General features: G+C 40.0%; 1 protein-coding gene across 2 annotated transcripts in view; it reads right to left on the minus strand.

Annotated features, from left to right (window-relative positions):
* Positions 1 to 11,538, minus strand: part of CPAP (centrosome assembly and centriole elongation protein) — a 52,969-nt gene extending 41,431 nt beyond the window's left edge. For both annotated transcript variants that reach the window (XM_090275687.1, XM_090275686.1), the window contains exons 1-3: positions 11,058 to 11,538; positions 10,229 to 10,352; positions 5,217 to 5,516 (exon numbers count right to left, since the gene is read on the minus strand). In XM_090275687.1, coding sequence (XP_090131813.1) covers positions 5,217 to 5,516; positions 10,229 to 10,352; positions 11,058 to 11,492 — 859 coding nt within the window. In that variant the 5' untranslated portion in view covers positions 11,493 to 11,538. The remainder of the gene's footprint in view (positions 1 to 5,216; positions 5,517 to 10,228; positions 10,353 to 11,057) is intronic.
* Positions 11,539 to 12,063: the final 525 nt, after the last annotated feature.

A 12,063-nucleotide genomic window follows, 5' to 3' on the forward strand; every position in this document is an offset into this window, starting at 1 on the left:
TGAGTTAGGAGCAAGCATACATTGATGTTTCTCTCCCTCTCTTTCTCCCTTCCTTCCCATCTCTCTAAAAATAAATAAATAAAATCTTAAAAAATAAAAAAGTGCTAGAAACAGCTTTGTCTTAGGCATAAACCTGGGTTTTTGGAATTCAGGTCTAATTTTAGCAAGTCCCCAATAAATCTGCTGCCCCAACAGTAACTGCTGATGCCAGTGACTGCCTATGCCCTGCAAAGGTACCCATTTTTGCTGACAAGAATTTAGTAACTTCCCTGTTCTCAGAGCAAACTCCTCCACGCTAGCTCCATCTGCAGAAAGTCCTGCCAACTCCTGCACCCCTTAAAAAACTCCACCTTAAGGGGAAGGAATGGGGAAAAAGTGGGACAACTGTAATAGAAAAGCAAATAAAAAATTTTAGTGGGGGAAAAAAATGAAAGCAAAATAAATTAATAAGTGAGCCAGCAATCCCCACGCCCCCAAAAAACACTCACACGTAGGAAAGTGAACAAAAGAAAATGTAAAGCATAGAAATGCAATTTTAGTAAATATTAGGAGGACAAGAATTTTCCTTCACACTGTATATTTCTCTCCCTACCTGATCCCTCCAGAATTTGGCATTCTGAAGAAGTAATGACATAAGGTTCTTTGCATAAACCTAGTAAGACCAGTTGTTAATAGAGGTTTTGTTAACCAAGACTTTGACTGGAATATCATGCCTAAAGGAAGCATGCTTGAGCTCTTGTTGTTACCAAAAAGCCCTGAGGAACTGGGATTGACTTTCGAAGGTAATAAAAGCCTATGAGAAAAAAGCCCTGGTGCCTTGGTTGGTGGTGCAGTTCATGGCAATATTTCCAGGGAAGGAACAAGGGTTGCTTTCCTGAAAGATGGCTAGAAGGAACCTTAAGGCACAATGGAAAACCTGGAGGACATGGAAAAGACAGGTGTTTACAGGCAAGGCTGAATGGTAGGTATGTGGCTCAGCATCTGTGCCCTGAAGGGCAGACTGAAAGTCACCCTAAAGGTTCCTTGTGTAAGTTCCAGCATAGCAGACTTAAAGATCATATGTGATCATTTGCTGCTCTTGTTATGTTTATGCAAACGAACAGGATAAACTAAAACTGGACTTAATAGAGTCCCTTTAATGACAAGGAGGGTAATGTTAAGGAGAAAAATCACAATTAAAGAAAAATCACAATGCTCAGTGGTAGACTATAAACTAGTGCAGTTGTCTTTAAAGTTTATTTTCATTTAAAGTTTGTTTTCATTTGAAAATTAAACTAGCTCTGTGACATCATCAAAGATGCTTAATTTACAGGCAAGAAGAATGTCAAATGCCTTGCAACTGGATGTCTTCCCAATAAGACAGTCTCACAAATCTAGACTGGCCTGTGGGTTATGTTGCATAAATTAACATGTGTGTTCTGTGTTCAAGGGTATAAGCCTATGACCGCATTACCTGAGTGATTCTCTGTACGTATAGGCCTTACTTAATCCTGTCAGCATCGCTGCCTCCTGAGACTCAACAGTTTGGATGAATTAAGGGTTGGGTTGGTGAAGTATGGGGTGGTCTGTGGGCTTGACTTTAAAACTGGTTTCTCGGGACTTCCGGCCAAGATGGAGGCCTAGACAGACACGGCTGCATCTCCCTCCACAACTAAGAAGGAATACAACTACCTCAAAACTAGAGACAACCAGAAGTTCCAGAAAATTGAGCTGCATGGAAGTCCAACAAACAAAGATATAAAGAAGAAATAAGTCATCCAGACAGGTAGGAGGAGCGGAACAGGGCGGAAAGGACATGGTGTGGTGGCGGCAGCAGCAGGCCACTGAAAAGCACAGTCACACATTTTAAAGTAAGAAGGGACACCTGAGGAGTGCTCCAAGCACCAAACCAGACTGTGCAGCTCATGTTTCCAGCACCAGGGGAAATAAAGCCTCATTGCTTCTGACTATGCAAACCAGTGGGGGTTGGGGAGGATGAAGAAACTGGTGGTCTCTCAGCAAAAGCAAAGTCTGCTTGTTTAAAGGGCCCCGAGGTTCCTAGAACATCCACAGACCCACTCTCTCTGGGAATAACAGGCAGGGAAACAACTAGAGAGGCACTAGTTCCATAAAAACTGGGAGAAGTGCCTGGGAAAGGGGCAAGTGCTGAGCAAGTGGCATTGTTTCCTCTCAGACTCCTCCCGACACACAGCACCACAACATGGTGAAATGGGTCGCCCTGTACTGACGAATACCTGAGGCTACACCGCTTACAATGTAACAGGAGTGACAGCTCTGCCTAAGACACAGAGGCAAACACAGGAGGCTGTCAAGATGAGGAGACTAAGAAGTATGGCCCAAGAGGGGGAACAGATCAAGGTTCCAGTGGGAGAACTAAGAAACAAGGAGACAGTCAACCTAACAAATGAGGAGATAGCCAACCTAACAGACACAGAGTTCAAAACACTGGTGATAAAGATGTTCACATGCTTGATAGAATGCTTAAGTACGGCAGACATATAAGAAAAGTGAAGGCTCTGCTAAATGAAACAAAGGAAAATTCACACAAAACCAATGGTGAAGGGAAGGAAACTGGGGTTCATATCAATGATTTGAAACATAGGAAGAAAAAAAGTCAACCAGTACAAAATGAGGAAACAGGAATTGAAAAATATGAGGAGCAGCTTAGGAACCTCTGGGACAACTTTAAACGTGCCAACAATCCAAACTATAGGGGTGCCAGAAGGACAGGAGGAAGAGCAAGAAATTGAAAACATGTGAGAAAATAATGAAGGAAAACTACCCAAATTGGGCAAAGGAAATAGACATACAAGTCCAGGAAGCACAGAGTCCCAAACAAGCTAGACCCTAAAAGGACCACACCAAGACACATCATTTTTAAAATGTCAAAAGTTAAAGATAAAGAGAGAATGTTAAAAGCAGCAAGAGAAAAGCAGAGAGTTACCTACAAAGAAGTTCCTGTAAGACTGTCAGCTGATTTCTCAAAAGACACTTTGCAGGCAAGAAGGGACTGGCAAGAAGTATTCAAGGTGATAAAAAGCAAAGACTTGCAACCAAGACTACTCTATCCAGAAAAGTTATCATTTAGAATGGAAGGGCAGAAAAAGGGCTTCCCAGACAAGGTAAAGCTAAAAGAGTTCATCATCACCAAGCCATTATTATATGAAATGCCAAAGGGACTTATTTAAGAAAAAGAAGATCAAAACTATGAACATTAAAATGACAACAAACTCACAATTATCAACAACTGAATCTAAAAAATAAAAACAAAACCCAACTAAGCAAACCAGAATAGGAACAGAATCATAGCTATGGGTATCACTTGGAGGGTTATCAGCTGGGAGGGGAAGGGGGAGAAATTGGGAAATGGTGCAGGGATTAAGAAGCATAATTGGTAGGTACAAAATAGACAGGGGGAAGTTAAGAATAATATAGGTAAGAATGAAGCCCAAGAACTTATATGCACAAACCATGGACATGAACTAAGGGGGAGATACTGGGAAGAGGGGAGCAAAAGGGTGAAAAAATTGGACTTCTGTAACAACATAATCAATAAAATATATTTTGTAAAACAACTGGTTTCTCTTTTCTATCCTAATGGCTTGGAGTGAAAGGGGCCAGAGGTCTGAGAGGGGGGGGAAACCTAAAATATTCCCTTCAGTCCAAACTAAGTAAAGTGGGCAAAAGGGTTTTGGAGACAGGTGTGACGTATCTTGCACACCTTCCTCCAAAGAAGCCTTTTTTTCCCTAATGTGGGACATTGAAAAATTAATACCTGCCTTTTGTCATCTACCGGTTATGGTTTTAATTATGCCTTTTAACCCTGTTGCCACATCTGTTGCCCCCAGAATACAACAAGGATGCCAGCTTGTTAAACCGAGCATGCCATTGCATGGGGACAGCCAACTGACCTTGAGTCTGCAAGATCCTTCCCCATGTGGAAAGACCACCCTCCCCTCCACACCACCACTCTTATTAGGGATTTCTGGACCCAAGGGTAGGTAGGACGATGACCATGTCCAGCTTGAAGCAACTAGAGGAGCATGAGACCTTCACCTATTGTCCTTATAAGATTATAAAGGGTCTTAAGTCTGAGAGGGGAAAATTGTTACAGAGTGGGGGTCCTCAAAAATAAATAAATACATAATAAATTTTAAAATTTTAAATAATAAATTCATAATAATGAATAAATATAAAACTGGAAGGAAAAAAAGAAACTATAGTGTAAATATAACTTTTATATGTGATAGAAAACCAAAACTTTCATGGTACTTGCTTTATTGAGGTGGTCTAAAACCAAACCCACATTATCTCTGGGTACACCATTACCATTATAAGATTATAAAGGCTAAAAAAACAAGCAAACAAACAAAAAAAACCCACCTTGTTGCTACTCAGGGCTGACATTACTTTGGTGTCAGCCTGCCTGTTTGCAGCTGGCCAAATAAATCTCATAAACTCATTGCCTGTTCTCCTGTCATTTCTCCTCTCACTCTGCCAAACCTAACACTTAGAGACTTCACAAAGAACATTAAATACTGATATATTACTAGACTAGCATAATGATGAAATCATTAATATTATGGTTATAAAGACTACAGAACATACCATAAACATTTTCCATGTTGAGTGAGAAAGAACACAACTTATTATACAATATTCTGTAATTATAAAATGTGAAGTGGGAAGCAGAAAAAAATCACACAAGAGCTCTATGAGTTTAGACCATCAGACACTGAGTACCATTTCTGTGGCAGGAACATGCTGGACACTAGTAATACAGAAGTATGGTGAAGACAGAGTGTCTGCGTTAAGGGAGATTTTTTATGGGTAATAAAATCCATCATCAACTTTTTTCTCACATTTCACATATTCTATCAGTTGCCCCACCATCACACACATTTTAAATCAACCTCAAACTATTTCTAAGCTCTCAAAGAAAAATAGTACAACAAAACTTTTGCCTTCCTTTTCTAAGTCCCCATGCTACCATGCAAGTTTTGAAATTAGCATGAGTACTGAAACTGTTCTTGAAAAATCACAAATTCTGTGTCCAACTCGTCATCCAATTCAGGTTCAGTAGCTGTGCAGCATGTAGGACCTCATAATTAAAGCAGAAGGGACAGGAAAAAAAATGCATAAAGGACACTTCTTGTGTTAGAACAACTGGGTAACACTCTTGGTTAAGAACAAAAGAAAAAATATAAGTAACTCACCTTTAGAATGGTTATGATTTTCTTCCTTCAAATCATTTTTTTTCACAAGTGCTTCTTCATACTGTGCCTCTTTATATAAATTGGGAAAAGCACCACTTTTTGAAGTTAAGACAAAATCTTGATGAGTAGTTCTACAGAAGTTGTTTTGTTCATTGGACAAAATGTTGGAAGTGTACATTTTTTGTTGAGTTTGATTCTGGTAGACAGATGATGGTAAGAAAGGTTTGGGTTTCTCTTCAGTGGCTGAACTTCCTGGAGATCTGTACTTCTGGCTCTGATCATCAGGCAGCAGAGTTAAACCTTGCAATTAAGAAAATCAACAAACTGATGTTTCTCTATAACATTTTGGCCTCTGCCCATTAGTGACCCCACCACAAAGTTTCCTCCAAAGTGATAAAACGGGTTTTTTTTCTCCTTATTAGGAAACTGTGTTTAACAAAATCATAAAGTTTTAAAAGTCCAAAGTGACCCTTGAATAATTTTGATTGAAAACATGTTTGCACTGTAATTCATGTGAAGACAGTATGTACGAGGCAGGGCAGCAGCACAGCACAGCTCCATAAGGCTCCACTCAGGTGCCAACTACGAGAAGCACTCCCAGTGTCCTCAGCTCACAACCCCATAACACATACAGACAGCTTCAATGCAGAGTTAAAAATGATCTGTACTGTTCCCTAACAGTCATGCTCTCTGTGTCACAGCATATAAAAGTATCTTCCTTTCAGATTACAGTGGTCATTTTGGTATCCTCAGGTAATGGAATTATGGGAGTTTTTTGTTTTATACTTTTTCTGTAGTTTCCAGATTTCCTGTATCACTCTTCTCCTGTTTTGTTCTTTAAGTCTGCTTTTTAAATAACCCAATAAACAGAGAACTTCCCCTTGTACATATCTCTTGGAGGGTAGATGATAATACTAGCCATCCTGCTTGCCGTACCAGCTCTGTGAAATCCTGCTACTATCCTTCTGTTCTCCATGATTGGCTCACTAAATTTAGAAGTGAGGATACAACGGAAAGTATTTTATAAAAGAGCTGTGCTACTTATCTACCTCACCCCTAGTCCACAAATAAAACTAGACATCAGGTAGATCCTGACTGAATATCATGTTCAACTGCTCTTCATCACAATACTCTCTCCATTTCAATATTTTTGACTAACGGTTATCCCACTTCAACCTGGACATGTCAATGAAAAAAGAGCAATATCTTAAAACAGCATATCTCAAAGTGTGGTCTGCAAACCCTGGAGGTTTCCAAGACTCTTTCAGGGCATCAGGCACCACCTTAATGTTTCATAAAACATTAAGACAGTATTTTCCTATTTCACTGTAATGACATAGGCACTGATGGTGCTAAAGCAAAACGGAAACTCCTGGTGCCTTCACTCAAAATCCAGACTGCAGAAAGAATTGTGATAGCACTCACTGTATTCATCATCACATGGAGTCACAGTTTTTTTTTTAAGTTTTACTTTAGAATGAACACAAGCCCTGGCTGGTGTAGCTCAGTGGATTGAGCTCCGACCTGCGAACTGGATGGCTGCTGGTTAGATTCCCACTCAGAGCACATGCCTGGGTTACGTGCCAGGTCCCCAGTCGGGGGCGCATGAGAGACAACCACACACTGATGTTTCTCTCCCTCGCTTTCTCTCTCCCTTCCCCTCTCTATAAATAAATAAAATCTTTAAAAAAAAAATTTTTTTTAAGGAATTGACACAGGCTGAGCCTCTCTTAAAGGACTGTGAATGCTCTCAATTTTTTTTTTTTTTTGAGCCTCTCCTAAACAAGTTTAAGTTTCTCCCCAAAGATCTCCGCTCTGCCCATGAGCTAGTGGACACCCACCCGCCAAAGCAGAGTTCCTAGAAAGCAAATTTACTCTGCACCTGTGTGAAAAATTGAACCCAATATATGTCAGACCCTGGCAGCAGTTCAAGGAGTCATACTCTTTCTTTATTAGTGTCCCCTTGATGCATCCAGCTGTCACCCTTTCTCCTTTCCCTGTAATTTGTATTCTTTTTAAGTATATTTTATTGATTATGCTGTTACAGTTGTCCCAATTTCTTTTTCCTTGCTCCCCTCCACACAGTACACTCCTACCCTCCAGCAAGCCCACCCCACTTAGTTCATTTCCATGGATCATGCATATAGGTTCTATGGCTTCACCCTTTCCCATATTATTCTTAACTTCCCCATTTTGTAACTACCAATTATGCTTCTTAATCCCTGTATAATTTCCCCATTTTTCCCCATTACCCTTCCCAGCTTCTATCCCTCCAAATGATCCCCATTTCTATGACTCTGTTCCTAATCTGGTTTGCTTAGTTGGATTTTATTTTTATTTTTTAGATTCAGTTGTTGATAATTGTGAGTTTGTTGTCATTTTAAAGTTTATAGTTTTGATCTTCTTTTACTTAAATAAGTCCCTTTGGCATTTCATATAATAATGGCTTGGTGATGATGAACTCTTTTAGCTTTACCTTGTCTGGGAAGCCCTTTTTCTGCCCTTCCATTCTAAATGATAGCTTTGCTAGATACAGTAATCTTGGTTGTAAGTCTTTGCTTTTCATCACCTTGAATACTTCTTGCCAGTCCCTTCTTGCCTGCAAAGTGTCTTTTGAGAAATCAGCTGATAGGCTTATAGGCACCCCTTTGTAGGTAACTCTCTGCTTTTCTCTTGCTGCTTTTAACATTCTGTATCTTTAACCTTTGGCATTTTAATTATGATGTGTCTTGGTGTGGTCCTCTTTGGGTCTAGCTTGTTTGGGACTCTCTGTGCTTCCTGGACTTGTATGTCTATTTCCTTCGCCAAATTTGGGAAGTTTTCCCCCATTATTTTTTCAAATAAGTTTTCAATTTCTTGCTCTTCCTCTTCTCCTTCTGACATCCCAATGATTCAGACGTTGGAATGTTTAAAGTTGTCCCAGAGGTTCCTAAGCCTCTCCTCGTATTTTTCAATTCTTGTTTCTTCATTTTGTACCACTTGACTATTTATTTTCCTTATGTTCCAAATCATTGCTTTGAACCCTGGTTTCCTTCCCTTCACCATTGGTTTTGTGTGGATTTTCCTTTGTTTCACTTAGCATAGCCTTCACGTCTTCCATTCTGGATTTGCCATACTCAAGCATATCTGTCAAGTATGTGAGCATCTTTATTATCAGTATTTTGAACTCCACATCTGTTAGGTTGGCTATCTCCTCATCGCTTAGTTCTCCTACTGGAACCTTGATCTGTTCCTTCTTTTGGGCCATACTTCTGTCTCAACTTCACAGGATCATGTGTTTGCTTGTGTCTTAGGTAGAGCTGTCACTCCTGTTACGTTGTAAGGGGTGGGGCCTTAGGAATTCATCAGTATCAGGCGACACATTTCACCACGTTGTGGCACTACATGTGGGGGAGGGGCCAGAGAGGGACAATGCCACTTGCTCAGCACTCACCCCTTTTCCAGGCACTTCTCCCACTTCCCATATGGGACTGGCGCCTCTCTATTGCCGTGGCCGTCATTCCCAGAGTGGGTGGACCTGTGGACATTCTAGAACCGTAGGGGCCCTCTAAACAAATGGACTCTGCTGAGAAACAGCAGGTTCCTCCTCCGCTTCAACCCCCACTTGTTTTCAGTCACAAGCAATGGGGCTTTATTTTCCCCGGCATTGGAACCATGAGCCGTGCAGTCTGGTCTGCAGCTGGGAGCACTTCCCAGGTGTGCCTCCTACTTTTTTTAATGTGTGTATGCGCTTTTTCACCACCTGGCCACAGCTGCTGTCACCATCACCACCTCCACACCACGTCCTCTCCACCCCAGCTGCGCCCCTACCTGTCTGGATGAGTATTTCTTCTTTGTATCTTTGTTGGACTTCCATGTAGCTCAGTTTTCTGGAACTTCTTGTTGTCTCCAGTTCTGAGGTAGTTCTTAGTAGTGGAGGGAGACACAGTATGTCTACTTACTCCTTCCTCTTGGCTGGAAGTCCACTGTAATTAGTTTTTAGTAAACCTATTCTTTTACATCTGTTTAACCTCCTCTCTTGATGTCTATCTTGGTGGGGGGTGGGGAGACAGCAAGAATGTCGTCACCAGTGACGTCCAAATTCCATAAACCACTCTTCATTTACTACACTTCTCATTCCCATCCCTCCCACCACTCCCAGCATCCCATACAGCCACACTCATTTGCCAATGTCTTATCTTCTTTGTATTTTCTATGTCCGTACAATCTCTCAACACAATAGGCACTGTTCTGAATCAGTGAAGTTTGTCTTTACAAAGGTAGCACCAAGCAGACACACATCGATCCAGACCACTGGTTTTCAAACTGTGGGACACAATCCATTAATCATTTTATCATCAGATGGAACAAGATATGACTGGCACTTTTTTCTTCTACACAGAATAAACAAAATATTAAATATCCTTGCTACATACCAGGCACACCAATAAAGACTGATTTTTGAAATTGAGCCATGATTTAAAATGCTTTTTTACTGCAAAGGTCAATAAACTTTCAAGCCACTGCTCCAGCAACATTTCAATAGGCTTTTCTCCTGATAAAAACATCATGCCATTAACTGATTGAGCATAAAACAGAAGAATTCTGTCATTAACTAAACAGAAAATATTTCTGGTATGGTTCTTCAGCTGCATAGAGTGGCTTCTACACATGTTTACATCTTTGATCCAGAGCAGTTTTTCATTTATTAGGCAAGGATTATAAACCAGGAGCCCTAAGCCAACTTTGGTTCTAGATCTTTTATTCTGTCAGGTCTTCTTTAAATTATATATTATAAATAAATATGAATATCATTAAGGACACAAAAGCTCCAGAACAGCACAGCTTTCACTTGTCCCAAATATATTACACCACCACCGTTGCAGTTATCTGCCTGGCCCCTAAAGAAACTGAAGTTTGCAAACATATGATAGAGAAATGGTAGAAATAACCTGTCAAACAATTCAAGGTAAGAAATTCGTGTAACCATTTATCACTGTACTAACTGAAGACCCTATATAAGCAAAAAATACCTGGGTGGGTGTGCTGCCCAGACACCATAGTGAGCAGCTTCTCTTGTTCTTCCATGAGTCTTTGCAGTTGCTTCAACTGCTGCCTCTTCAGTTGTTCCTGCTTCTTCTGTTGCACCTCTTTCAACTTTTTAAACATAAAATTAACTTTATTAAACTAACTTTACAGAGAAGAGGGGGAAAGAGAGAGGAGAGAAATATCATTTCCTCCTGTATGCCCATATGACCGAGAATCAAACCTGTAACCTAGGAATGTGCCGTGATCAGAAATTGAAACCACAACCTTTTGGTGTAAGGGAGACATTCCAACCAACTGAGCTACCTGGCCAGGGCTCAACTTCACATTTCTTTACGGACCTTCCCTCCTTACACTAATCTTAATCCCTCCCAGCTCCCTTCTTATATCTTCCCTAATAAAGAGTTTCAAGTAAGGCTCTATAAATAACTAAATCTGCCATCGAAACTCTAAAATTCAATTGCTGATGATGGAAACTATACAGACTCAGCTAAGAAACAGAAAATGTCATATAAATCCTTTGATTCTTAACATTAGTAATCAGTACATTTATGATCAACTTTTTCCCCTAATAGTTGATCAACAATTTCTAATTTAGTTTTTACTAAATGAGGTAGAAAGTTAAAGATATTATTATATTTCTGTCTTACATATTAAACATGCTTTAATGTTTCACATTAAACAAAAGGAAAAATTTAGTATTTTGAGGATTTCACTGTAAAGGGGAAGAAACAAGAGAACCTGAAACTGGTAACTTTCATCATAAACAAAAACCTGCAATAACACAAATACATACTGGGCCAAGTCCTGTTGTACCTGTTCAAGCTTTTTAAAAAGTGGGTCTTTACAAGCCACTTCTTTGAAGTCACTCACAAAATCTGAGATAAAGTCACTTTTGTTATCTTCCCAGTGTCCAGAAGCATCCTGACATGCCACTGGTTGTGGTTCCTCTTTAGGTAAAGGAGAGATTGTGTGTGTTTCCAATTTATCTGACTGTAGTCTGTAAGGGCTGTTAGACTCCACATTCTGTTCTTCACTAAGTGAATCTTCTTCACTTATAAGGGTGAAACTATTTGAAAAATGTGTGGTTTTAACAGGAAAGCTAGTGAAAATGTTCATATTTGCTTGCTTCTCTTCATCTGCTTCCAAAAAGGGAAATCCACGATTTAATATGCCTCCAGCCCGCAAAGAACTGGTCATCCACTGGGTTAGGAAGTCATGCCCACTGTTTAACTCTGAAGTCGTTGGCATCAGGAAGATGTCAGTCCAATTTTCTACTGTATTTAAATAATGTAAAAGCTAGAAGAGCTATTAATTTCCAACACCTGTAGAAGACAGCCAACAAAAAGTATTACAAATAGTCTACCCAAACCTTGACCCAGCATAAAAATCTACTGAATATTTCATATGTAAAAGGCTTTAACTAGCAAAGCAACTGGGTATTAAGGTTTTTTTTTTAAAGTCTTAAATATCCAAATCTAGTGGATCAAAAACTTAAGTTCCCTTCTGATCTAATCATTCTGATGATTTTAAACAAGTGCTAGATCAGTTTATCTAAAACTATGGGAGCTAACCCATCTTCTAAGTTATTCAATTATCAAAGGAAAAAAATCCACTCTCAATATCCAACAACCACATCAAGCACTTTCATGTTTCTGGCCCTAGTACAACACTGCTTCTTTGCCCAGATGAGGAACCCGTGCTCTCCCAAATCTAGGACAGAAGTCACCCCCACCCCCATGGCTTTACCAGGTAGTTTCCCACTATCCCTTACTCCTTCATTTCCCTAACCCCTCACTCATCAGGCAGTCCCTCATCTGTA

This window comes from Furipterus horrens, unplaced genomic scaffold (assembly GCF_987537825.1).
Source record: "Furipterus horrens unplaced genomic scaffold, mFurHor1.1.pri manual_scaffold_4, whole genome shotgun sequence".
In the NCBI taxonomy this organism is placed as follows: domain Eukaryota; kingdom Metazoa; phylum Chordata; class Mammalia; order Chiroptera; family Furipteridae; genus Furipterus; species Furipterus horrens.